The sequence below is a fragment of the Caretta caretta genome, chromosome 8 (assembly GCF_965140235.1).
Source record: "Caretta caretta isolate rCarCar2 chromosome 8, rCarCar1.hap1, whole genome shotgun sequence".
Taxonomy (NCBI): domain Eukaryota; kingdom Metazoa; phylum Chordata; order Testudines; family Cheloniidae; genus Caretta; species Caretta caretta.
In genome coordinates this window covers 88247677-88274826 of record NC_134213.1, presented here as the reverse complement: position 1 = coordinate 88274826, position 27150 = coordinate 88247677, and the positions used below count along the sequence as shown (strand labels likewise).

Genomic DNA, 27150 nt, shown 5'->3' with positions numbered 1-27150 from the left:
TGCACTTGGCATAAAACAGATTTGAGGGGACCAAAGTTGCTTTAAGCTACCTTTATGCTACCCCGACGTTATGGCTGGGCTGGGCCGGGCCCGAGTATAAGTTAGAGCCACGGCCCCATATAGCCGTTCTGGAAGCCAGAGATCATCAGCATGCTGGGATGCCCTGACTGTGCCCCTTTTCCTTGGTTATGCCCCCTACATTTGAGGCTAGCAGATAGGAAGTTATACCAGTGCCTACAGTGGTTCTCTGCCACTGAAAGCTTTTCCTATCCAGGGGGAACTTCCAGGGGCCTAGAATGTGTTCAGCAATGCACAGCTGCTTGAGCAAGGCCAGGATCTGGCCCTGCGTGTACGGTTATATTCATATCTATGAAAACAAGGATGACTTATGGTTTGATATTTAAGCATCTCTAATTTTCAGTTTGTCACTAATTAAGAAAGATGCCAGATTTATTTAAATCATTTAAGTTAAAATACAGTAATTCAACAATTGTAAACAAAATTGGTAATAGTCATTAACTGTAAAAATGTGACTGAGTTTTATGAGTGTTGGACCACTGCATAATTAAAGATAACTTACAGTGTGATTAATTGATTCAGGATGGTTCCTGCTGAATAATTACATTAAACAAGGACATGTCAATACAATTTACTACTATTTCTCACTTTCCATTACATCATGTATAGTGGTTTCAGGTGCACAAACTACATTATCTAACTGCCACAGAAAACATATAAGTAAGGCTGTGAGTCTGTCACGGATTCTATGACTATGACTAATGTCTATGACTTCCGCAACAGCAGTGGCCAGTGCGGTTGACCCCAGGACCATCCTGTAGTAAGATGAGGCCCTGAAACATAAACTCTTGTATCAGAGGCCCAGTCTGAGGCCTGAAGCCTGAACCAAAGTACTTCCAGGCATTGCTAAGCAAAGGGTGGGCTGTGAGCCAGAGGCAGGCCCCACTCACAGAAGTTGGCAAGAAGAGGGCTGCTAGAAGCAGGTGCATCCACACATAAGTGCTAATAAGAGGAACTTGTGCCAAGATAGCATCAGAACACTCCACAGAGATAACAAGGAACAGGCAGGTGCATCTTAAAAGACAGGGTCAAAAGGACAACATGATGTATATATTTGTTTGAACCAACATGTAACAGGAGAAGCAGCACCCTAATGAGTAAAGGGGCTGCACCTCAATATGTCAGGAGGGATGAGTAATCTGTTCTGCACCTGTATAAGACTAGGTCTGGAAGGGCACATCACTGTCCAGCCTAGGGGGCAGTGGCGTGTCCCGCCACTGACTGAGCTGTGTCCATTGCCAGGGGGCACATATTCGTAGTATGTCCAGTAGAGTCTATAGGAAACTATTAATGTGCTTTGTTTGACAATAAACCTGGCCGGGTGCCTTTGTACCTTACTAGAGTCTGTGGTCTTTGGGGGTTCTCTCGGGGTCTGCTGTGTCAGCTATCTGCACAGAGCTGGGGCAGCACGCAGAGGGAACATGCACACAGCCAACTGTTATCATCAAACATGAGCAGAGCACCAAACCGATAGCTACTGACAACACACCCAACCAGCTAGCCCTGGTGCCAGCTGCTGGGGCAGCCCAGCCGGGATAACCCTAGGAGGACTGCTGGATCAGCAAAGGTTCTGGGGGCAGCAGCGGTCCCAGAGGCCATCGGAGCAGTGGTCCCAGGGGGCCTCAGAACAGTGGGCAGCTGGGGGTAGTCAGACTGCACCATTGGAGCAGTGGCCAGCCATTGGGCCCCCCCAGAGCAGCAGCGTCCCAGGAGTCGCAGAGCAGCTAAGATTTAGTCAGGTATTTATAGTAAAATATATAGTAAAGTATATAGGTCACAGGCTGTGAATTTTTGTTTATTCCTTATGACCTGTCCATGACTTTTACTAAAAATACCCATGACTAAGCCTTATATATGAGACCTAAGGAAAGAACTCTGTGAAGTTCAAAAGCTTGTCCCTTCCACCTTGTTTCTCTCAGAAAATTTAGAATATTGCTTGTGGGGGAGGAGCCAGAACCATGATCTACTATTTTTGACTTCATTTCAGAGTTAGATTGGATATAGTAAATTGATTCACTGCTGTACATGGTACAAATCAAAAAGATTTTTGAAAATAATCTCAGGAAAGATATTAAGAGGCCAATATGGTACCGTCAGGAGCTCTTTAGTGACATGAAAATCAAAAAGGAATTCTATAAATAGTGGAAACATGGCAAAATTGCTAAGGAGGAATACAAAAGAATTGCACAGGCATGTAGGGACAAAATCAGAAATGCAAAGGTACAAAATGAGTTACACTCTGTAAGAGACAAAGACCAACAGAAAGAGGTTCTATAAATTCGTTAGGAAAGATGAAGGAAAGTGTAGGTCCTTTACTTAGTGAGGAAGCATAGCTAATAATGATAGATATCAAAAAGGCAGACAGTGGGCAGCTGGGTTGTGCTTCAGTCTTCACTAAAAAGGTAAATTGAGATGACAAGGGGAAGGAATGCAAGCCAAAACAGGGAAAGAACAGGTTAAAGAATATTTAAATAAGTTAGATGTATTCAATTTGGCAGGGCCTGATAAAATTCATCATATGATATTTAAGGAACTAGCTGAAGTAATCTAGGAACCATTGGCAATTATGTTTGAGAACTCATGGAGGATGAGTAAGGTCCCAGAGGATGGGAGGAAGAGAAACATAGTACCTATCTTTAAAAAAAGGAACAAAGAGGACCTGGAGAATTATAGACCAGTCAGCCTAACTTTGATATCTGGAAAGATATTGGAACAAATGATTAAACAACCAATTTGTAAGCACCTAGAGGATAATAAGGTTATAATAATACTACCCAGGGTGGATTTGTTAAGAACAAATCATGCCAAACCAACCTTGTTTCCTTTTTTGACATGGTTACTGGCATAGTGGATGGGGGAAGCAGGAGGTGTGAGGTGTCTTGATTTTAGTAAAGCTTTTGACATGGGTCCAAATGACATTCTCATAAGCAAACTATGGAATGTGGTCTAGATGAAATTATTATGCAGTGCATGAAAAATTGGTTGAAAGTTACTCAGAGTAATTAGAAAAGGTTTTCATATCAAAATGGGAGAACATATCTAATGGGGGTCCTGTTGGTTTTAGTCCAGTAGTGTTCAATATTTTCATTAATGACTTAGATAATAGGGTGGAGAGTAGGCTTATAAAATTTGTGGATGACACCAAGCAATGAGGGGTTGGAAGCAGGTTAGAGGACAGGATTAAAATTGAAAATCTTGATAAATTGGAGAATTCTTCTGAAATTAACATCAGTCAAGACAAGTGGAAAGTGCTACACTTAGGAAAGAAAAATCCAATGCACGAATACAAAATAGGGTATAACTGACTAGGCAGTAGTACTGCTGAAAAAGGATCTGGGGATTATAGTGGTTCACAAATTGAGTATGAGTCAACAGTATGATGCAGTTGTGAAAAAGTCTAATATAATTCCGGGCTTTATTAATAGGAGTGTTGTATGTAATACTGGTGAGGTAATTGTGCCGCTCTATTCTTCACTGGTGAGACTTTAATGTGTCCATTTCTGGGCACCACCTTTTAAAAAGATGTGGACACATTGGAGAGAGTCCAGAGGAGAGCAATGCAAATGATAAAAGGTTTAGAAAACTAGACCTCTGAAGAAAGGTTAAAAAACTAAACTGGGCACATTTTGTCTTGAGAAAAGAAGAGAGAGGGGAGACCTGATACATTTTTGAATGACAAGAAGAAGTAATGGGCTTAATCTGCAGCAGGGGAGATGTAGGTTAGGTATTAGGAAAAACTTTCCAACTATAAAGGATAGTTAAGCAAAGAAGTTGGTTTACAAAGGAGGTAGTGCTATCTTGATGATTGGAGATTTTAAAGAAAAAGTTAGATAAACACCCATTAGGGATGGTTTAGGTATCCTTGGTCCTGCCTCAGCACAGGGGGTTGGACTGGATGATCTTACATTTTGATTATTCCGTGATTCCATGATTATGCTAACACATTTACCTTTGACTGCTGAATTTTACAATAATTAATGTCTTTTAAAGAGCAACATTCAAAGCAATTTCCACTGTGGGCCCAATCTTATACTTGAAAAAATGTCAAGGGTTCATGCTTATTCCTTACTGCCTGTACCTACAAAATGGCTAGATATACAAAAGTCTCTTGCAGTGAAAGGGCTCTGCAAGCAAGGGAGAGGCACACTCCCCCAGCCTGTGGTGTATTCTGCACCAATCACCAGCCCAGTATCTGGGATTCCAGAATAAAAAGCTGGTGATAACTTGGTAGCAGATGCACATAAGTGTTTGGAAATGAAATAGTTTTTTCAAGGTTTTGGTTTTAGTTGATGTATAAGAGAGGTTACTTGATTTAAGGATTCAGGAAAATAGTGTTACCAGGTACTGAGAAGATAACCTCTCAAATATATCAGAGACAATGTAAAACCAGGAAAAGATGTATTCAATAACTATGCAATGGGATTGGTTGAGCAAGGCTGCCAAGAGTTCAGCTGCAAGTGATCCCAGGTTTGATGCATGACCATGGGATGGATCTTATGTATAATAGTGGTACAGGCACTCTCCAGAGCCACTGACTACTATATTCCAATACCACCCATGGACCGAAGGAATTAGTGATCCCCTGAATCTGATGCCGTTATTGGAGCTACTAGTTAGGAAAGAACCGTTCCCAAATCTGATCCAGGGTGTCAGCAGCTTCAGATGAGGCAGCCTGGCTCAATCAGGAGGAATTTGGGAGCTAGGATTTATTCAGCTGCCAAAAGAAGTGAACTGTGCAAAGGCTGTTAATCCTTGTCTGGAAATGTTAGGTTTTTTACTATGTTTGGAAATACAACATGCAGAATATCTTTATTTGGGCTTTGATGTGCACTCAGACATGCCACTCCATCATGGCCCCTTTTGCTGCTACCTAGGGAGTAGCAGATAAGTGCTACTTACTGTCTCAACAGGTCCTGTTCAACATGGTATATCCTACAGAAAGCAGCTAGTGCTATATTACATAGCTTCCTTATTCACTGAGGATAGTGAGCAAATGACTTCCTTCTAGGGATATACAAGAAGTGTTCCTGTATGAGCTCAAACCCCATGGTGCACATTCTGAGAAGATTTGTACACCTTGTAAGGCTGATTTTCATATAATTTGGACTGAGAAAAGAGGATAGCAATATATTATCCTGCCTTTATTTAGTTATTTATTTATTGGCCGTGCAAGACACATTGTGCAGGAAGAAGGTGCAGAAATCCAGAAAGGAAGATGTAAATTAAAAAGAGGGGGGAAATGGGAAATTTTGAAAAACACAATAAAGAATATTGAGAGAGAAACCTGATAGGGTAGAGAACTTTGTTATATAATGGGAATTTATTCTGTACCCATATAACCAATTAAACAGAGATGGACCTGAATTGAAATCCTGTATCCAATTCTCCTCCCCTAACAACTGTGGAAGCTATATCGGGGAAGAAATGCAGATACAATACAGGTCAAAATTGTGCAGTTTGGGCCTCTCTGTATAGTGGACCAAAGCAGAATCTGAAATCTGACCAGTCCCTAAATTCAGTAGGGTTCAAGACCTGGACCCAAACTGAGATCCTCATTTTGGAGCTCAGGTTCAACTCTACAATCAACAAAGCTAACAGTAATTTTAGCAGCATATATAAGAGGAAATATTATCAAGAGGGTGACCTTTTTTGAAATTCTTTTTTTACATACTACACACAAACACTTTTTTCCCTTGACAATCAGATATGCATGCATTTTCATTCCACCTGATACAAGGGAAAAACACTTTCCATTTACTATTTGTAGAATCATATGTCTTCGTGATACCCTGGGAAAAGTAGAACATCTTGTTTCAAACCCCTTTATATTGAATTAGATTAGAACTCTCAAGATTCCAGTTCAGTAAGCTAAATAGTAGTGTTAGTCCCCTTCTACATCGGCAGTTCCATCTTTTGGGCATTGAAATTGATTTTTCTCATCTTAGCATTTGAAGATCCAGAGTGTGCCCTTTGCCCCATCGCCTGAGAGTGTACAGTGGCACGAACAGCAGAGGAAGTGGAGGCAGCAGCTTTTCGGGCACCAGAAATGGCAGCATCAGGAGCATCAGTACGAGTAGACTGTGTTGAGGTAGTTCTCCTGCACTATACTATGAAACCAAACCGTTTTGGTATACTACATGCTGATGGAGGCTGCCTCTTTGTTTCTGAATATTGTGCAAAATATTTGCTGTCTATTAAATGTTGCATAGTTTTCCTATGTGGTTTAAAGGGGAAAATCCTGCTTTCCTTATTTGAACCTCTGCTTAATTATGCACTTGGCCAAATCTCTGCAATATGTTGGTGCGCAGCCGTGCATTTTGCAGATTAATATTCCTAATTGCCATGCAACCAAAGCAGGTGTTATACCTTGTTGATTGTGTAGACCTAAGAAATAATATTTATAATAAGAATAATTCTAAAGGGCCATAAGAAACCCAGGCGAACTTAATGTTGGAGAACAGTTATTTAACTTAATATGAAAACTTCTAGAGTTACTTAAAGTCTTCAGAGACAAATCACTTCCTTTAATATTTTGTCATAGTCCCTGATGATATTTACTGATTCTCGGTTGATTATTATTTCAGAGTACAAAATCCTGAGTTTTCAAATTTTCCTAAATTGAAATGGGTGTTGCATTATCACTTTCTTGTGGTAGCTATCTCTATTCATGTGTAACAGTGTTTTCTATCTGATGAAAATTAATTTTTAATTAAACATATTAGATTATCTGTGAAGTCCAGATAACATATTTAATACTATATAATGCATTAATGTACACATGGCTTAGCTTTTTACAGTACATATACCATCTTATACTGTATAAATCAGTGGTTTTCATTTTTTCATTTGTGGACCTCTATACAATTTTAAATGAAGATGTGGATATCTGTGGAAATTTTAGATATCATATCATTGTTCTATGGTAATGACAACCTTTTGCAGACCCCTTAAACATAGTGTGTGGACCCCTAGAGGTCTGCAGACCACAGATTGAAAACCACAGGTATAAATGGTATATATTGTCTCGAGGTTCATTTTATAGCTGATACTGGCGTCACATGTAATTCGTTAGTTGGTATGCAAATAAACTGATGTGTGAGTTTTACTGGGTGTACATGGTAACACTTTCATTAGTACTAGTTAAAATATAACTACACTGCAATGGGAAAAGTAAGCTAAATTGCAGGTTTTACAAAGTAAATTTAAAATTGTATCATGAGAGAATTATGAAGTTACACAGTAGTCTTAAAGTGGAAGGACCTGAAGGGAATGTATTTTTGATCGTGCGATCATTAACAAATTAAAATCTAGTTTATTGTATACAAAGGTGATATGAAAACAACTTACATATTATTTGGAAATAATACATCAGCAATAAAGGCAACATTGTTGCTTTTGGTTGCTTTTCATTTCCCAAGCAATAATGGCTTCCATTTATCACTATCTAGCACAAAAATTTCACCTTGTATCCAGCTGGACAGGAAAATGGTGTATGTCATACCCTAATTCCCTATATTCTAACTGACAAAACTAACAAGATATAGCAGGTATGCATTAGATCCATGGCAATTGCGTTGTATTTATTACCACATAAATGTAAGCTGTCCTGATATATGGATTCTCATTCATGATTTTAACACATTTATAGATGCTGTTGTTTTTCATGAGTATATAATGCTTTGTATGTGAAAAACTTGAATCTGGTGAAAAGTGTGTGTTCTAAGGGCCAACTCCTTCTTGCCATAATCTCCATTTGAAGCCCATGGGAATACTCATCATGACTAAGGTGACCAGGATTTGGCCAGTAATGTGGATGTTTGTGTTTCTATAAAATGTAAATCTGGACCAGGTTTGCAGCTTGTTTAAAATGTTTGGAGTATGACCGCTATGTGCAATCTAACATAGACAATTGGAGTAAACATCACAAGGGGAGCCTGTATTAGCAATTTCTTAGGTTTACAATAACATTTTATATTTAATGCCACTGACTTCTACCAATTGAATCATAATTTATGGAGTGTGAATGTTGTTAATATCACAGTAATAGTTGCTGATATTTCATCAACTGTAAAACATTCTAAAGTACTAAGTTATTTAGTTTTTCACATAGTTTCAATTTTACAGAAATCTGCTTTCCCACTGATGTGTATAGGAGTGACAGCCTGATCCTCTGCCTATTGAAGTCGATGGCAAAACTTCCATTGACTGCAGAAGCATAGGGTCAGGCCCTCTATGTATAAATCTGACACTTATTTATGAATGGAAGAATAGACTCTTTAAATCTAGTGCAGCATGGTTAAACATTTATGTCAAAAACCTTACTAAAACCTTTGTATACAGTTTAAGTCACAATAATTGCATGAGATCTTCTAAGTAATGGGTATTAAACTAAGGATTAGTTTTGAGTGCCCCTTTACAATGCCATCTTTGATGTAGTAACCCTCATTAGAAATTTGATTAATTTTTCTTACAAGAGATATATAATGATTATATAAAATAACTTGTAAATACTGCAAAGTACAATGAATGTTATATAATTCCATTAAGTGCAATGAAATTATTATATGGCATTGTGCAATATCTTTTTATACATTATAAACCAATGGAAATTGTCCTGTCACCTCTTTAGAAAACCTATAATTTCTTAAGTTGTTTGCTTGACTATGGTCATCACTAATTATGCAAAATATTGCTTAAACGGTATAGTTCTGAGCACATTTTGCAATAATTTTACGCAGAAGTTAAAATTCTAGAAAACAAACCAATTTTCAAAGACATCTTTGTGAGACTGAAAATAATGTACAATAAATGTAGGTTTTGTTTTATGTATACTTTTGCAGAACAAACTAGACTGTAGAATTAATTGCTCCTTAAAATATCAACTTCATCTTACTTGAGAAGATTTGTGTTTAAACATAAGTTTTAAAAAATTTAAAAATAGCATATTGCTGTTCATTTTCTGGTGCCTAATTAGCAGGTATTTTCTGACTGATAAGGGTATTTTTCCTTGGAGCATTTGTTGTCAGCATAAACATGGTGGAGCACAATCACTGACAATTTTTAATTCCTTAAATATTGAATGGTAAAGGTACAGGTAATAAATACCTCTGTGAGAAACAAAATTTTATATTAGAATGTAATATTAACTGTCAACTGAAAATTTAAGAGCCAAGCTTTTTCTCTTTTCAAATGTGAAGGCATTGTACTAAATAATGTATGGACATGTATTGTATAATATTGCTGAAAAACTGTAATGGCAAACAAAGGCATGTTACCAGGTAGTGTAAATAACTGTGTACTTGGAATACTAATTTTACATTTTGAAGTATGTTTCTATGGAAGTAAAAACCTTTGTATGATATTAAGAAATGAAAGATGCTATGGGAGAGGTGTTCAAAGAACTCTCAGAATTCACAAAGGTTGCATTCATCATTTCCAAGGTCAGTCTGAGAGCTTGTACTGCTTGAGGGACTGTTAATCTGTATAAGAGCTGAATCTTTTTCATATGATTTATACAAGATACTTCCATCCACAAAGGAATAGTTGGCAAGATGCTAGAAAATTAAATGTAATCATTATTCAGAAACTAATTCCAATCTTGCAGACTCTTTCTGCTAGGGTACCTCATACTAGTCTGAGGAGTTCCATTGATATCAATGGGATTCCTCATGGTACTAATGCTATCGTTAGTATTGAAAACTTGCATCAATGTAACTAATGTCTAAATTCTGATTAAACTAAACTGGTTTAAACATATCTACATTAAGTGTCTGAACTGGTATAACTAGATCAATTATAAATTGATTTACGTAAACTGGTGCAAATTTTCTATTTTAGACAAGCCCTTAGGCAGTTGGGTTTAGTGAGTTACAACTAGGATGACCAGATGTCCCAATTTTATAGGGACAGTCCCGATATTTGGGGCTTTTTCTTATATAGGCACCTATTACCTCTCAACCCTGTCCCAATTTTTCACACTTGCTATTTGGTTACCCTAGTTACAACTCATCACAAAGCAAATTGTTATCAGAGAACTAGTAATAATTGTTAATTGTTTTCATATTTTTCTTTTTTCAGACTGAGTACTTTCTGCCCTTTGTTTAATTGAGTTTCCTTTTCCTGGATATGTGGATTTCTGTGAAATTTTACATGACATTTTCCAGTCAGAAATACAAGACAGTGATAAGTCAGGAGGAGGAGATGGGATGCATTTTTAGCTGGAATTTTATTGTACCATAAAACTGGAACAGAATACTTTTGGGGAGGGGATTTGAAAGCACTCATTTGATCGAGATGATTTCATTACCTTTTAGCGCTTTGTTCTGTCTTGAATGACTCCAACTTTTTGTCGAAATAACTTTACCTGTTAAATGTTTAATGTGGAAAGGTACAATATTTTTATCACTCCTTCTAGTTTTAAATCACTTGCAGTTTTAACTAGTTTGCATTTTAAGAACAAAGCTTTATTAAGGGACAAGTTGGACGTTGAGGGCAGCAGAGAACGAAATCAGTCTCACCCCCTGCCTGACTAAGGGCTTGTCTAAACAGTTTGGCAATGTGAAGTATGGAATGGAGGATGATTTCTAAAGTGCACTAATGTGTTACTCATTAATTGGTCCCAGTAGACCCTGCTGGTGCACATTAAAAGTTCCCAAGCGTGCTCTTATGCAGTACTGTTTGAAACAGTATTATGTTAAAGGGAACTAGGGAGGTTTTAGTGTACACCAGCAGAGTCTATGGAGACCAGATGAAAGAAATGAGAATGTGAGCTGTAACAGTGATATGCACATCCTAAAATGCTCAGTGATCAACAAGATGTAGTTGGTTTGCAGGTCTAAAGGACTGGCGGTGAGGTGGGGGGTGTCTGAGATTTTACTAATTTTGAAGTGAAGAAAAACAGCAGGAGAACAATGAACACGTAGAAGAAAATCATATGGAAGGCACAGAGGTTAAAGAAACAAGTCAAAATAGAGAGACCAGTGAAGATTATTTAATAATATAGGGACAAGTCCTACAGTCCTTGCTCTGGTGAAAATTCCAGTAACACCAGAGTCAAAGGACTGCAGGATTTGGCTAATACATTGAGGGTTCCAAACAAATGGTTTAAATAGTCTTGTATTGATTACTTTATCTTGCTTAACTTCTTCTAAATTTGAAAATGCAGTAATTTTTATATTATATTATAAGTGTAATGTAAAGGCTCATGAGCTATTCAGATGATACATGTGAGGGTAGTTACTGAGTTGGTTTGCTGCTGGAGCATTTGTCTGAGAAGCTAGAGATATACTTTAACAACTTCTCGCTGTAAAACAATTACTGTATGTTACAGAGACATTTGTCTGGCTTCAGCTACATGTTTGTACAGCAGCACAATCGGGTCCTCATCCATGACTAGGGTTCATTGGCATTGCGATAGTACAAATAATATAATAATAATATTATGTGCATAGTAGTATCAGAATTGTCACACTGGTGTTCATATCCTGACTTAAATGTTTGACCCTCATGTATGAAGTTTGAAGTTATGCTGAAGGCTGGAGTACAATAGGTTAACCAAAGTGTCTGCTTGATTACAGAAATCTAATTAAGCTGATAGCTTTTTAAACTTGGTAGCTGAGCATTTGCTTGTCTATTTGCTTCTCACTTTACCAACCTCTTCAAAGAAAACTGATTTATTATTTTTATGTGACTGTTGCATTCTACTACAAAAGAGTAGTATTTATAAAAAAAATTCTATGAAATAAAAGAAAGCCTTGTCTATATTTGAAGAACTTAAACATGAGATAAAGTTTCATCTTAATAAATGCATATCAGTATTTTCTATCTGACATTCTGCACAAGGTCAGGTAGTTTTCCATATTTTAGATGTAACCTCTTTGATTACTGAATTTACTTCTCACACAATTAGCGTGAAAAACGTTGACAGTATAGCATGCTACCCATTATGACTTTTATCATTCTATATTTTTCCAATTTAGCCATCCATAATCTTTTAGTGGTAATTTCCAGTGTGGGTAAAAGGATGGGCACATCCATTGTTGTTGTAGGAGTTATGCATTTCACCTGTAGTACATGTCACTGAAAAGATGTACCCAAATATAAACTCTATTGTTTCTTTAAAAGTTTGTTTTATACTTGGTATTGATCTTCCAGAAAAGTAAATGTCTCCTGTGACAACCAAGCATTAAAAATACACTTTCATTTCTTATTTAATAAGTATCTTTTACATTTGCCACATATTATATGAGGTTACGCAATAGCATGTTCTGTCAGAAGATAAACACAATGGAAAATACCATCTTGATTGCCATTGAAAAATCGTAGTGAGAAAAATTATACCTATGAGTAATATTTTATACAAGCTTGTAACAGAACCCCGTTTAGATGATTATACCAGTTAGATTTGCAGATCTGAATTATTCTAAACATTTCTGTATTTACTGGAATTGATGTCAGGTAGCGTAAACAAATAAATTTTAAAAGAAAGAAATAGAAAATGGCTTATACCAAAACTCCAGAATTATACACTCCAGAAATTTAGATCCAGCTCTCAACTTGGTGACTAACCTGTGGCTCTCTATGGTGGGCTGAACCAAAAAGCTCTAAACTTTGGGGAGATTATGAAAGTTGACACCTGGATCTATCTCTTTCATGCATGTAATAATTCAATTATGCTCTGTATTAGTAGATTACCATGGTCTATGACTTTTCTGCCCATTAATTCAAAAAATATTTTATATTGTTCAGTAATCTTTTGTTTTTTGTAGAATTGGAATGCCTGTTTGGGAGTATTTCTCAGGAAATGTGGAAGACTTAGGCACCAAAGTATGAGGATATGCTGCATACTGGAATTACAGTTCCTTTCCTTTCCACTCTTCCGCCCCCCCCACCCCCTATTTCCTGGGGTTGCAGGAAGTAATCAAACAATCCCTAAAAATTTTTGTAGTTTACTTTTTCTTTAGCACCAGGCTGGCATTTTCGTCAGGGCTGGGGTGAGGATGGAGTGTATGTGGGAGTTGTGTCCCGCCTCTATGATAGTGATCAGGCTGCGTGCAGACTCAGAAAGACAACACTGCTTTGGCTACACTCAATTCATGTTTAGAAGGTTTGCTTTGCAACGTGAGGACTAGAAACTTTCAAATGTCATTTAAAAATAGTGTTAAGTTTTGGAATCTTAAAGTTGTGGTTGCCACATAAGTACATGAAGTAGGCCAAGTCCTTTACATCCCAGGCTTAGAGAGGGATTGTCAGGTGTCTTTTCCCAAAATGCACTGGAATATAAGTATCTTCATCTAGGCTTAATAAGCACAGTTCCGTCAAGTGTGATGATGTTTAGGGCCTGAGAAGTAAGAGTATATTCTTTATGTTAGGTAAAGTTAAATTTATCACAGGAACAGAATATATATGCTAGTGCTGAGGTGTGGGTGGGGGAGAGAGGGAAGGCAGAACATACAAAAACTGAGAACAGACAACAGAGAAGGAGGCAGAGGCAAAAAAAAAAGCAAGAAAGCCAAGACTGTGAGCACGGTGTATGACCCTGGAAAAGCCAGAGAGCTTTTCAGTGTTTAATTTGTGCCGGGGCTTGCCCTGGCACTTCTAGACTTCACAGTTCATAACCCTGGCACCTCTGGGCTTGCTGCATCCATTATGAATGTAAAAATATTGTTTGAGCTCTGGCACCTCTTTCATTACAAATTAAGCACTGCAGCTTTTGGTTGGGTGTTGGCTAAAGAGGGCTGAGGGCTGTAAGCTAAGAAACTGTTTCTCTTCTTCTTAGTTCCTGCTGTGTTTGGAGAAACAGGGCTTTGTACATTCCTTGTAAATAAACAAGATTGCATCAAAGAAAATACCAGGTTCTACCAATTTCTGCTGCCAACTGGAACATCCCCAGAGCCCTGAAATTTGACTAGCTGCTCATGCTGAAAAGGGGTAACCCTATTATTGCAATATTACTTTGAAAATTAGAATCAACTTTAAGTTCTGCAGAAGGTTCCTAAACCAACCATTTCACTCACTGATTTATATTTTGTATTTCTTTTCTTTCCTTTCCTTTTATTTTTAACAACAAAAAGCAGAGTACATCTGTATAGGACTCAATTGGCCTGTCAGGGTTTAGTCGGAAACCCTCCAGCACAGACAGCATCTTTTTCCAGCCTGGTTCATGAAAAAAAGTTGACGAGGCATATATTTTATAAGAAAAGGGAGTTATCGGGGCTTTGACCTGTTTCTTTATTTTTCTTCATTAACTTCAGTATAATGACAGTGAGGGAAGAACTTGACTTGAGATGCATGGTTTTCCTTATATTTGGACCTGTTAAATACAATGCCCAAGGAAGAGGAAGACTTTATTGTTAGCCAGAATGTCTGGAATAGCATTTCGAAGTGAGAAGTGAGACCTGTACAACAGTCTCAGGAAGCAGCATTGGAGTAAAGTCTTTGCCTATCTGATCATATTTATTCTTCTTCAAGTGCTTGCTCATGTCCATTCCATGTTAGGTATGTTTGCTCACCACATGCACCGGTGCTGGAAGTTTTTCCCTCAGCGGTATCCATAGGGGACCAACTCTGGCACCCTTTGAAGAGGCATGCGTATGCAGTGGTATAAGGAGTGCCGCCGGCTTCCCACTCCCTCGGTTCCTTCTTACCGTCAGTGACAGTGCTGGAATGTCTCCTTGCCTTGGCAAGTGGTCTCAGTCCAGTGTTTTTTTCCTTCAGCCTTTTGTGTAAATAGTTTTTAGATAAGTAATTTTAATTGTTCTCTTGATAGAAAGCTTAACAGTGCTGTAGATAAGTTAGATAGTCCCCTGAGAGACTTAGCCCAAGGACGGGGCATGCCCCGGTCCCCGGGCTTCAAACCTTCTGATTGCTGCAAAAAGCTATGCTAATCAGCGACCCACACCAAAGCTGCTTGAAGTGCTTGGGGGAAACCCATCTTAGCGACAAGTGTTGCATCTGCAAAAGCTTCAAGCCAAGAACTAAAAAAGAGCAGAGCCTAAGACTAAGAGCACTCCTTAAGGACTCGGCCCTCTGAGCTGACACAACTGGACTCTGCACCGAGCACCGTGGCATCAGTGCGAAGTGCGCTGCCTGCACCGATCTGCGCCCATCACCGATCCCCATCCCCAGTGTCTGCTAAGAAGCAGAAGAGGCACACTGGGAGAGGGCACTCCTCAATGCCCTGTACACGGAAGGGGAAATCCAGAGAGCAGCATAGGTCCGTGTGTGGCAGCGTATCTTCTCTGGCGCTCAACCAGGCACCTGCATCACTGGCTAGGCTATCAAGCCTTCCTAGGGACCCACCAGCCACCGCAGGTAGTGGCAGAAATCCCCACACCTGGAGGTTCCATTCAGGTTCCAGGCTGCTAAAGACATCATGTCTTTGCCAATGCCACCACCACCGCCCTGTCAAGATGTCGTCGTCTAAAGAGGGAAGCCATCACCGAGGCCCACGCAACGTTCTTCATTCTTGAGGCATTGCTCCCCGGCACTGCAGCTATTGGCATCAGAGCAGTGATCTCCAGAGACGTGCTTTTGACCCACCCATACTGACCAGAGCTCCTGGCACCATTCGCTGGACTCTTAGCATTGGTCCCCTGAGGCATGGCATCACTCTTCGGGCAGTCAGCGAAGACCCAACACGCCTCCAGTCCCCGGAATCACGGCAATGGTCGTTGGAGCATTGGCATCGATCCTCAGAGTAACAGCAGTCACCTGTGCCATGGCGTAGGTCCCCAGAGCCATGCTGCCGGTCCCTGGTGTTGTCAGACGCCACCGGTGTGGTGCTCTGCTCTATCCAATGCTGATAACAGTTGGCTGCTTGCGTGTCCCCTCTGTGTGCTGCCTCGGCTCTGCACAGATAGCTGACACAGCAGACCCCGAGAGAACACCCAATGACAACAGACTCCAATAAGGTAGAAATGCACCCGGCCAGGTTTATTGTCAAACGAAACACAGTCTCTAGCTCCCCAGATCAGATGTCTACAGTTCTGCTCATACATACGTGACAATGGACACAGCTCAGTCAGTGGCGGAACACTCCAGTGCCCCCTAGGCTGGATAATGACATCCACATCCAATGGCAGGGATGCATTCTTATGCACAGGTACAAACAAGTTACACATCACTCCTGACGTATCGAGGTGCAACCCCTCTATGCAGTAAGGTGCCACCTCTCACCTTGTACAAGTTGGCTCAAACAAAACAACTCTATCCATCATGTTAGCCTTTTGCCCCTGTCTTTGGGATGGGTCAGCTTGTTCCTTGTTATGTGTGTGGAATGTGCAAGTATAGGAGTGTTCTGATATTTCTAGTGTCAAGTACCTTTTAGGTATATATATATATTTTGGAAACATCAGTCCTTTCCTTGCCAGCTTCTGCAAGCAGGGCCTGCCTCTGGCTCACAGCTTAACTTTGCTTTATGTTAGCAAATTCTTGACCATTACTTTAGTTCAGGCCTTAGGCCTCATACCAGGCCTCTGATATAAGGGTTTATGTTTCAGGGCCTCATCTTACTACTCCTGGGTCTGAGATGCTGATCGCCAGACTCACAGCAACAATCCCCAGAGTTAAGACAGTCCCATTCCTGTATTTGGTGTCCCGGCATCCATCTCAGAACTCCAGACATTGATCGCCGGTGTACAGTCATCAGTGCACCAAGCTCCGCAACTGGTCCCCGGGCAGAATGTACCAAGACACTGAACCCCAGGACCTCTCCCCTAGCAGTAAGTGCCAGGAGGGTAGGCACGGAAGGGAGATGGACACGGCGACAGCACCACCATGGTCCCCAAGGCAGGAACTTTTCTCCTCGGGCTCGGAGGCTGAGGAGACTGCGTGTCCCTTGAGCCAGGCCTACCCAGACAGATCAGGGTGGGGGTTCCACCAGGACTATGAGCTGGTGCACGCTCACAGGACCAGTGGCCCATGCTGTGGCACTTTTGGAACCCATGGGTGTTCCCCCAGGCATCAGAAACCCAGATGCAACGATCAGTGTCGGGGCATCAGAGAGGCAGTCGGTGACAATCTCCCGCCCGTGCCCCTCCTTCTCCCCCCCCAGCCTCCAGAGTAAGGATCCGAGCAAGCACTTTCTGGACTTGGATGAGGCCACCCTTATGGGGGACGCAGAGCCAGCTCCTCCCCCTGCCCTCCCCTCCTCATCCTCCTCACCCAACAAGGCAGTGCCAGGACCATCCCAGACAGTGCCTCAGGACGATTTCAAGGCACACCCAGAGCTGTTAAAGCGGGTGGTGGCGAACCTGGGGTTAGAAGCAGAGGAGCTGGCGGAACCATCTGACACCCTCTTTGACATTTTGGCCGTGGTGGCCCCATCTAGGGTAGCACTGCTGGTCCATGAAGGGGTGGTAAAATTGGTCAAAACCTTATGGCAGACCCCATCCTCTCTCCCGTCCATCTCCAAATGGGCGGAGAGGAAATATTACGTCCCTGCTCAGGGCTTTAAGTCCTTATATTCCCACCCAGCCCCGAACTCTAGAGGTTTATGCGACCAACTAGAGAGACAGGCAGAGCCAACCTGGCCCAACTCCCAAGAACAAAGACGGAAAGAGGCTAAACTTATTCGGCAGAAAAAAGTATTCATCTGCCAGCCTCCAATTACACATGGCAAACCATCAGGCTTTACTTGAGAGGTCTGACTTCACAGTGTGGCAGTCTGTGGCCAGGTTCGCAGACTCGCTGCCAGAGGACTCCAAGAAGGAATTCCTGGCTATTTTAGAGGAAGAGAGAAAAGAGGCAAAACCTCCCTTCAAACAGCCTTTCACGTGGCGGACTCAGTGGCCAGGTCCATCACTATGGCTGTGGCAATGAGACAAGCGTCGTGGCTGCTATCTTCGGGACTGTCGATGGAGGCCCAGCCGTCAGCTCAGGACCTCCCTTTCAATGGCCTAGGCCTGTTTGTGGAACAGACAGTCTCATGGTTACATGGGTTTTAGGACTCTAGGGCTACTTTATGTTCCCTAGGACTCTACACACTGGCCCCTGCCAGAAAGAGGTTTAAGCCACAGCAACCTCAAAGACCAGGAGGCCAAGCCCGACCAGAGCTCTACCGTAAAAAGGGCAAGGGTTACAAGCACCATCAAGGCCAACAACCAGCCTCTTCCTCCTATTAGGGCTCTGCCCGCTACTCTCCTGGAAGCAAGCCAGCCCAAGGACGACCTTCCAGTCTTCAGCCAGGATCCTGCATCCCTTTTGTTTTCAAATCACCTGTTTCCTTTCCTCCCTGCTTGGGCTTCTATAACATCAGGCTGGTGGATCCTCAGTACAGGAACAGTGAGATATACCCTCCAGTTTATTTCCATTCCCCTCTCCACCTCCCTTCCCCGTCCCTCGTCAGGGACCCTTCTCATGAGCAACTTCTCACCCATGAGGTGCAACCCCTCCTGTGGTAGGGGCCATAGAGGAAGCCCCCATGCATCTAAGAGGGAAAAGGTTCTACTCTCTGTATTTCCTGATACTGAAGACCAACAGGGGTCTGCGTCCCATATTGGACCTACAAAGCCTTAACAAATATCTCAAAAAGTTGAAGTTCCGCATGGTCTCCCTGGCCTCTATTATCCCCTCCCGGAATCCTGGAGATTGGTACGCTGCCCTCGACCTAAGGGACGTGTACTTTCATATCTCAATTTTCCACAGGCACAGGAGGTTTCTGTAGTTCGTAGTAGGATGGGCCCGCTACCAATTCGCAATGCTCCCGTTTGGCCTGGCTACAGCATCAAAGGTGTTCACGAAATGCATGGCGGTACTTGAAGCTTGCCTAAGATGCCGGGATGTTCAGATCTACCTGTACCTCAATGATTGGGGGCTCATCAGGGGTCGTTTGAAGGTACAGGTTCATCACAGTATCGAGCTGGTCAAGCCACTTACCGAGCTCTGGGTCGCTTGATAAATGAACAAAAATCCACCTTGGTCCCAGGTGCAGAGAATAGAGTTCATCAGGGTGGTTTTGGACTCTACCTGAGACAGGGCTTTTCTCCTGGAACCCAGATTCAAGGCAATGTAGGATCTCATTGCCCAACTTACCAGTCACCCAATCACCACAGCCAGGGTATTCTTCAGGTTGCTAGGGCACAAGGCAGTATGCACTTATGCCACTTGGCAGCATGCACAACTATGATTCAGACCCCTCCAGATGTGGCTGGTGTTGGTCTACACCCCAGCCAGGCACCACCTGGACAAGGTCCTCACAATTCCACCACAGGTACTTACTGCTCTGGAACGGGGGTCCGACCCGGGAAATATGTCTGAAGGGGTACCCTTTGCAACTCCGAAACCCATGATGGTACTAGTATCAGATGTGTCCAACTTGGGTTGGAGAGTCCACTCTGGATCACTCAAAACCCAGGGGTTTGGTCCCAGGAAGAGCTGTCACTGCACATCAATGTCAGGGAACTCAGGGCAGTCCGTTTGGCTTGCAAAGTGTTCCTTCCTCAGTGGTCCCATCAAGTGGTACAGGTATTGATGGACAATACAGCGTCCATGTTCTATGTCAACAGACAAGAGGGAGCATGGTCTTCAGCCCTCTATCCAGCATGACATTCACATCGAGGCTCTAAATCTCGCTGGTGTCCGAAACACTCTGCGGGATCGCCTTAGCAGCTGGGGGATCGCCTTTTCTCTCCACGAGTGGTCCCTCCACTCGGAGGTCATCAGAATGATCTTCCAGAAGTGGGGAACTCTATAAGTGGACCTATTTGCCACCAGGCAGAACAGGAAATGCCACCAGTTCTTCTCCCTGCAAGATCTCAACAGTGGGTCGCTTTCTGATGCCTTTCTCCTGTCTTGGACAGGCGACCTGATGTATGACTTCCCGCTGATCCTGCTTATCAGCAGCTTGCTTATGAAGATCAAAAGGGACAAAGCCAGAGTCGTCATGATCTCCCCATCATGGCTTTGCCAGCATTGGTTTGGCGCGCTCACGGACTTGGCGACAGTGGCCCTATGGAAACTTTGTAATGAGTGAAAAGAAGCTGCGTCAGTCTGATCTGACCAAGATATTGTTTGCACCTACCAATAACCAAAAATAACTTTGATTCCTTCTCCCACTGCTGTTCATAAGTTATAAATTACTCAAAAATTTGTTACTCAAAAATTTTCCTACCTTCTGTTGAAAATCTTGTACCTAGTTTTGAGGATTTTTTTGCTGTCTTTCGTCCTTGTGTCTAATATCAGTCCAAAAGGTGCATAGATTATACTGCTACCCTCACTGAAGCATCTTACAAACACCATTTACATATTATTTTAAGTATCTTGGGCCTTATTCATTGCTGGTGTAATTCAAATGGCTTTAACAGAGTCAGTTTATGCTTGGGATGACTCTGTCCTCTCTACTCTAAACAATACAATTCAGGGTGAAATCCTGGCCCCATTGGTCTACACTACAGCTTGGAAGGTGCTATTCCCAGCCCGATAGACAGATTCACACTAGCACACTAAAGCAGCAATGTGAACATTGTGACACTGGAAGCAGCCTGGGTATTTATCATCCTTCTTAGCCTTTGGACCTTTTCTATTCTCTTGCTGTGTAGAATGGAGCTCTAAATTTCATAGCCTGAATGTGGCCTAACTTTGTTATGCAGAGCTGGAAAATAAAATCTCCAAGTGCATTCTTATTCTGCCTTTTGTCACACTCGGGTCCTTCTGATTTTGTGAAATTCAGATAGTTTAATTTAAATATACATTTCAGTGATGTTTGTAACCTGTATCCGGGGGCAGGGGGAGGGGGAGAATGCAATGTAGCACATAACAGGAATGTAAAGGATGGGGTTTTTTTTGGAGTAGGGTTTTTTTGTTTGTTTGTTTTGAGTTTTTTTGTTTTTTGTTGTTGTTTTTTTGCAGGGGTAGGGGAGGTATTACAGTTGGTTTATGCAGGACCAAGATAAATGACCTCAAATCTAGAATTTTATTGTCAGTAAGATTCTTGCCTTTCATAATTTGCAGCTTCACTGATTGAGGTACAAGGTGGTCAAATGAGTTTTTCATGATTACACAGTGATTAATCACAGATGTAAATACAGGTTCCTCCTGATACAGTCCTTTACCATACTCACTGTGGTTGATTAATTATTACGAGGCATGAATTACCTCGTATTCTTGATTTTTCATTGCATTTCATGGTGTTCCAAAGAAGGTGAGCTGCTTTTGTAGGCTTTGCTGTTCCATGTCTACACAGTGCTGCAGTATGGGCAGCAAGGAGCTTCACCACCCTGAAGGGAGCTCAGAGGAGGAAGTCTGCTGTGAGGGAGTACAGCAAGTTTCCCCACACACAGATGTGGGATCTCTACATCCCTTTTGGGTGTCTTGTATGCCAGGAAGTGCACAGAGGAAAAAATATCTGTCCTACATTGAAATTGTGCCCTGCAGTGGAGCAGAAGCTCGAGGCAGGAGGAGCTCATTATGCTTTCCCACTTCCTTAGTGCACCCACAGAATAGCATAAACAATCCGGTCCAATCTGGTAATTTTTTAGTACTTTCCTCCATTTCACTGATGTACCAGCTGTCTGTTGATCCCTAGAAAAAACGTCCCTCAGACTTTCTAGTGTAGAAAGATAGTGAGAGACAGAAAAAGAATAAACTGTTATAATATGCTTAAAGAATATTAAATTTTTGCCCTATATCTTTTATCTAATGAAGAACATTTCTCTTTCTATGTAAGATTATGAAGTTGCTTCCACAGTACTTTGACATGAGAGACAGCCAAATTTGGCCCTGAATATTATTTCACTATTAAAGTGGGTCTTTATCTAGGGACTGGCAAATCACCAATACATTTAAAACACTGTATATGTCCTGGGCTGTTTTGTCTCCTTTCATTTTGGTTAATCTCTTGGACAGGGCTAATCACATCAAATCCCCTATTGAGCATTGTTGCTCTTTATGTTATAAAATGGCAAATTACAATAAATATCTAGTAGGTTACACTTCTTAAATAAATGTCACCACTAGATATCTTGGTACAGTATATAATTGCTTAATTAAAAATTGTGTTCCAGAGTTTATCTTGAGTGTTTACATTGATTTATTTAAGATAATAGATCAGGAAAAATCCATAATAATATTTGTCAGTGTAACTGTTTAGTTATGGCAGGAATGAAAGATTAGTTCTTCTTCGAGTGATTGCTCATGTGTATTCCACAATAGGTGTGCGTGCTTGCCACGTGCACTGGTGCCGGAAGTTTTTCCCCTAGCAGTACCCATAGTGACCCCTGGAGCGGCACCTGCCTGGCGTGCTATAAGGGGGGCTGCACTCCTCCAGCCCTCAGTTCCTTCTTGCCGCCAGTGAAGGTGCATCGGAACTGCTCAGCTCCAGCTTTGCTGCAGCTCGTCCCCAGCTCTTCATTTGTTCAGTAGTACCTGTAGTCAGTTACCTAATTCAGTTAGTTTAGTTAGTCATTGAGCCCAGGCCAGGGCATGCCCTGCGCCCCAGGCTTTAAGTTGTGTGGCTCTTGTAGGCGCTCTGTGCCAAGGAGCGACCCACACACGGATTGTCTGTGCTGCTTGGGAGAAACCCATATCAGCGAAATGTGCAAGACCTGCAAGTCTTTCAAGCCCTGGACTAAAAAAGAAAGGGACGTTAGGCTCCGGGCCATCCTGATGGAGTCGGCGCTGGTCCTGGCCCCGACCCCGGCACGCCGCTCCGAACCGGTACCCGGCACTGCGGTGTCGGTACACGGAGACCCTCCAGTACCCTCATCCCGTCGGCACTGCTCCCCATCCACGGGGCACGCCAAGAGGATTGGAAAGATTCCCTCTTTGCAACGGCACTGAGGGAAGTCTGGGACAGAGGCTAGGCCCATGTCGGGTAGTCCTCGATCCCCATCGGGCCCTAGGCCTCCGACTCACATTGAGCAGAGTAGCCTGGCCCCTTCGGAGCAGACCTCTCTGGATGTCCAGATGCCATCTACGCCCAAAGCCCTCCAGGCAGCCAGGGATGTCATGTCCATGCCAGTGCCCGGAGCTCCGCCGATGTCGGCCCCATGCTCCAGAGGCAAGCCACTGCTGGGATCTCCGCAGTCGCCACCAGCCCAGTACCGGTCTTGGTCAAGGGAACGTTCCCGACACCGCTCACCACCCAGCGACCATTCAGGGCTCAGTCCATGTAGATTGCCCTTGACGCAGGCCAGACTGTCCGGATGGGTGCCGTCCAACCGGGACTCCCGTCACCGCTCATCTTTGCAAAGTGAATGTCTACGGGACTGTGGCAGACGTCGTCAACGGTCCTCGTCTTGCAGGAGATACTGCAGTCGGTTGTGGCACAATCGTCGATGCCGTTCACACTCTGACTCCAGTTCCAAGTCTCCGCCAAGGCACCGTAGCCCCAGGCGTTGATTGCCGGCATCTTGCCAACGTGGGTCTGCCCATCGAGGCCGTTCGCAAAGCAGCTACTACTGTTGGTGCCGCTCCTCCACATCGAGATCGCCGTCCCGTGGCCGATGAAGATCCTGGCACTGCCGATACTCCTGGTCCAGAGGCAGCAGCAGTGGCCTCCCCTCACAACCGCCTGTCTACAGGGCAAGATAGCCAGCCCCGCTGGTGCCTCAGCAAGCACAATGGCACGAAGCGTTGTGGCCAGCCCAGTGGTACCAGTGGGCACCGTGGCCTCTGGCGCAGCCCCCGGTGGGGGCTCGCTCGGTAGCTAGGGCCTCGGAAGCACCGTCGGCGTACATCTTTAGACCACCAGAAAAAAGGTTAGTGGGACCTGTGTCCTCAGTACTGTGCCTGGAGTCCAACCAGGTGGGGGATCCGCCGGATGACATCCAAAGCACCGCATCGGCCTCGCCCTGTCCAGGGGAGCTGATTGTGGCCCCGCCCCCCTCCATCCCGCAGGAGGACTACCGGGCCCACCAAGACCTCCTAAAAAGGGTGGCAGCGAGCCTCCACCTCCAGACTGAGGAGATAGAAGAGCCCTCAGACTCCCTGTTCAATGTGCTGTCTGTCCCCTTCAGCACCAGACAGGGTGGCCTTGCCTCTCCATGAAGGGGTGGCAAGAATTTCAAATGCCCTGTGGCAAACACCAGCCTCGATGGCTCCCATCTCTAAAAAGGCGGAGCACAAGTACTTTGTACCCACAAAGGGACACGAGTATCTGTATACCCACCCAGCGCCCAACTCCTTGGTGATCAAGTCGGTCAACCACAGGGAGCAGCAGGGGAAACCAGCCCCGACCCCCAAGAACAAAGACTCTCGGAGGCTGGATATTTTCGGGAGAAAAGTTTATTCGTTGTCAAGCTTTCAGCTATAAGTAGCAAACCATCAGGCTCTCCTGAGTCGCTACGAGTTTAACCTCTGGGAATCCCTCCCCAAGATTGAGGACTCCCGCCGGGAGTGCGATAAGAAGGAATTAAGGTGCTTGTGGAGGAAGTGGCGGTGGCTGCAAGGGCATCCCTGCAGGCTGCTTCGGATGCAGCGGACATGTCTGCATGGTCCATGGCCTCAGCGGTGTCCATGAGATGGGCATCATGGCTTCTGCTCTCTGGGCTCTCCAGCGAAGCGCAGTTGTCAGTGCAGGATCTCCCTTTCGACAGGAAGGCTCTGTTTGCTCAGGAAACAGACACAAGGCTGCATGGTATGAAAGACTCCCACATGACCCTCCAGACCTTGGGCCTCTATGTCCCTCCTCCGGCAAAACCCAAGTTCAAGCCGCAGCAGGCTCCCCCCCAAGCCGCCCTCCCGAAGTACGAGGCCACCCACAAAAAGCAGTGGGACAATAGAAAGCGCCCACAACAGCAATCCCAGCCTGCCCCCCCCCGCGTGGGTCTTCTAAGGTCAAGCAGGCGGGCAAAAGATGTTCTTGACGGGATGCTCGGGGGTACCCCTCCAGTTCTCAGCAGGGACCTACCCCCAATAAAGCTCCCTTTCTCCAATCAGTTGTGTGCTTTCCTCCCGGAATGGTCGCGGCTCACCTCGGACCAATGGTCCTCAACACCATCTCCTGAGGTTATATCCTTCAGTTTACCTCCTCCCCGCCCAGCTGCCCTCCGCCCCCATCCCTCCTGGGGGACCCCTCTCACGAAGCTCTGCTCGAGCAGGAGGTGGGGCGGCTCCTGGACCTAGAAGCTGTAGAGGCGGTGCCCAAGGAGTTCCTGGGCAAGGGGTATTACTCCCAGTATTTCCTTATCCCGAAGGCCAAAGGGAGGCTCCGGCCCGTCATGGACCTGCGAGGCCTGAACCACTAGATGGTGAAACTCAAGGTTTCCCTGGCCTCCATCATCCCCTCTCTGCATCCTGGGGACTGGTACGCTGCCCTTGATCTACAGGATGCGTACTTTCACATCCACATATTCGAGGGGCACAGACACTTCCTCTGTTTCGTGGTGGGACAGAGTCACTACCAATTCACAATCCTACCTTTTGGTCTGTCCACTGCCCCCAGGGTCTTTACAAAGTGTATGGCGGTGGTAGCGGCCTACCTCAGACACCAGGGGGTCCAAATATTCCCATATCTGGACAACTGGCTAGTCAAAGGCACCTCCTGGTCACAGGTGAGGGATCATGTGGCACTCCTCCTGTCCACATGTACTGCCCTGGGCCTGTTGATAAACAACGCCTGCAGTGGTGGTCTGCCCTAAACAACATGCTCCAAGGAGTCCCGTTCAGAGCCCCATCGTTGGAGCTGGTGTCCAACTCTTTGGACCTGGGGGGGGCCCATGTGGGGAACTTTCAGATCCAATGCCTGTGGTCTCTACAAGACCTACCCATTCATATAAACATCAAGGAACTCAGGGCGGTACGGCTGGCATGCATGGCCTTACACTCTCATCTGGAGGGCAAGGTAGTCAGGGTCCTCACGGACAACACGGCCTCGATGTTCTATATGAATAGGCAAGGCAGGGCCTGATCCTCTGCCCTCTGCCACGAAGCCCTCAGTCTATGGGACTTCTGTATAGCCCACTACAATTACCTAAAAGCCTTCCACCTGCCGGGTGTCCGGAATGTGAGGGCAGATCGCTTGGGCAGGAATTTTTCCTCTCAGCACAAGTGGTCTCTACACCCGGAAGAGGCTCACCAGCTCTTCCAAAGGTGGGGAACTCCCCAGGTGGACCTATTCGCGACTCGGCAGAACCAGCGATGCCCCCAGTTCTGCTCTGGGGGGGCCTGGGGCGGGGCGCTATCTCCAATGCCTTTATCCTGTCCTGGTCAGGCCGGCTTCTCTACACCTTTCCCCCATTCTGTCTAATCAGCAGGGCCTGGAGAAAATAAAGATGGACAAAGCCAGAGTCCTCCTCGTTGCCCCAGCATGGCCCAGGCAGCACTGGTATGGGACCCTCTTGGGGCTAGCGGTAGCTCCGCCATGGCAGTTTCTGCTCCGCCCGGACCTCCTTTCTCAGGACCAGGGCAGCCTCCTCCATCCCAACCTAGCAATGCTTCATCTCACGGCGTGGCTACTCAGTGACAAGGAAGGGACATGCTCGGAACAGGTTCAGCGCATCCTCCTCGAAAGTAGACGGCCCTCCACTCACCGCTCCTGTGTGGCGAAGTGGTGTTGGTTTTCGAGGTGGGCGGCAGGCCAGGGTGTTTCCCTGACAGCCGTCCCGATCCAGCTTATCCTTGATTACCTCCTCCACCTGAGGGCGCAGGGACTGGTGTCCTCATCAGTCAGGGTACACTTGGTGGCCATATCGGCCTTTCATCCCCCGGTGCAAGGGCACACGGTGTTTTCCCATGCTATGACCAGCCGGTTCCTTAAAGGTTTGGGCCGTCTCTATCCATATTCCAAGACGCTGGTTCCACAGTGGAACCTAAACCTGGTGCTGGCTCGTCTCACAAGGGCCCTGTTTGAACCACTGGCCACGTGTTCCTGGTCTCACCTCTCATGGAAGGTGGCCTTCCTGGTAGCTATCATGTTGGCCAGGTGGGTCTCAGAGCTCAGGGCCCTAACCTCCGAACCGCCGTATACAGTTTTTCACAAGGACAAGGTCCAGCTCCGCCCATCCCCCGCGTTCCTCCCGAAGGAGGTCTCCACCTAACACATGGGTCAGGACATATTTCTGCCAGTCCTCTGCCCCAAGCATCACGTGACTAGTGAGGAACGCCATCTCCACACACTTGACGTGAGGTGAGCTC

At 44.4% G+C, this 27150-nt stretch overlaps 1 protein-coding gene across 15 annotated transcripts in view; it reads left to right on the top strand.

Moving 5' to 3' along the window:
* LRRC7 (leucine rich repeat containing 7) overlaps nucleotides 1-27150 on the top strand; it is a 402665-nt gene that overhangs the window by 205540 nt on the left and 169975 nt on the right. Inside the window, exon 7 of one of the 15 annotated variants that reach the window (XM_075131747.1) lies at nucleotides 6024-6164. The exons of 13 other annotated variants lie outside the window; for them this stretch is intronic. In XM_075131747.1, the coding sequence (XP_074987848.1) occupies nucleotides 6024-6030 (7 nt within the window). In that variant the 3' untranslated portion in view covers nucleotides 6031-6164. Of the gene's footprint in view, nucleotides 1-6023; nucleotides 6167-27150 lie in introns of those variants that run through there. One more of the 15 variants, XM_048862613.2, reaches the window with a different exon arrangement.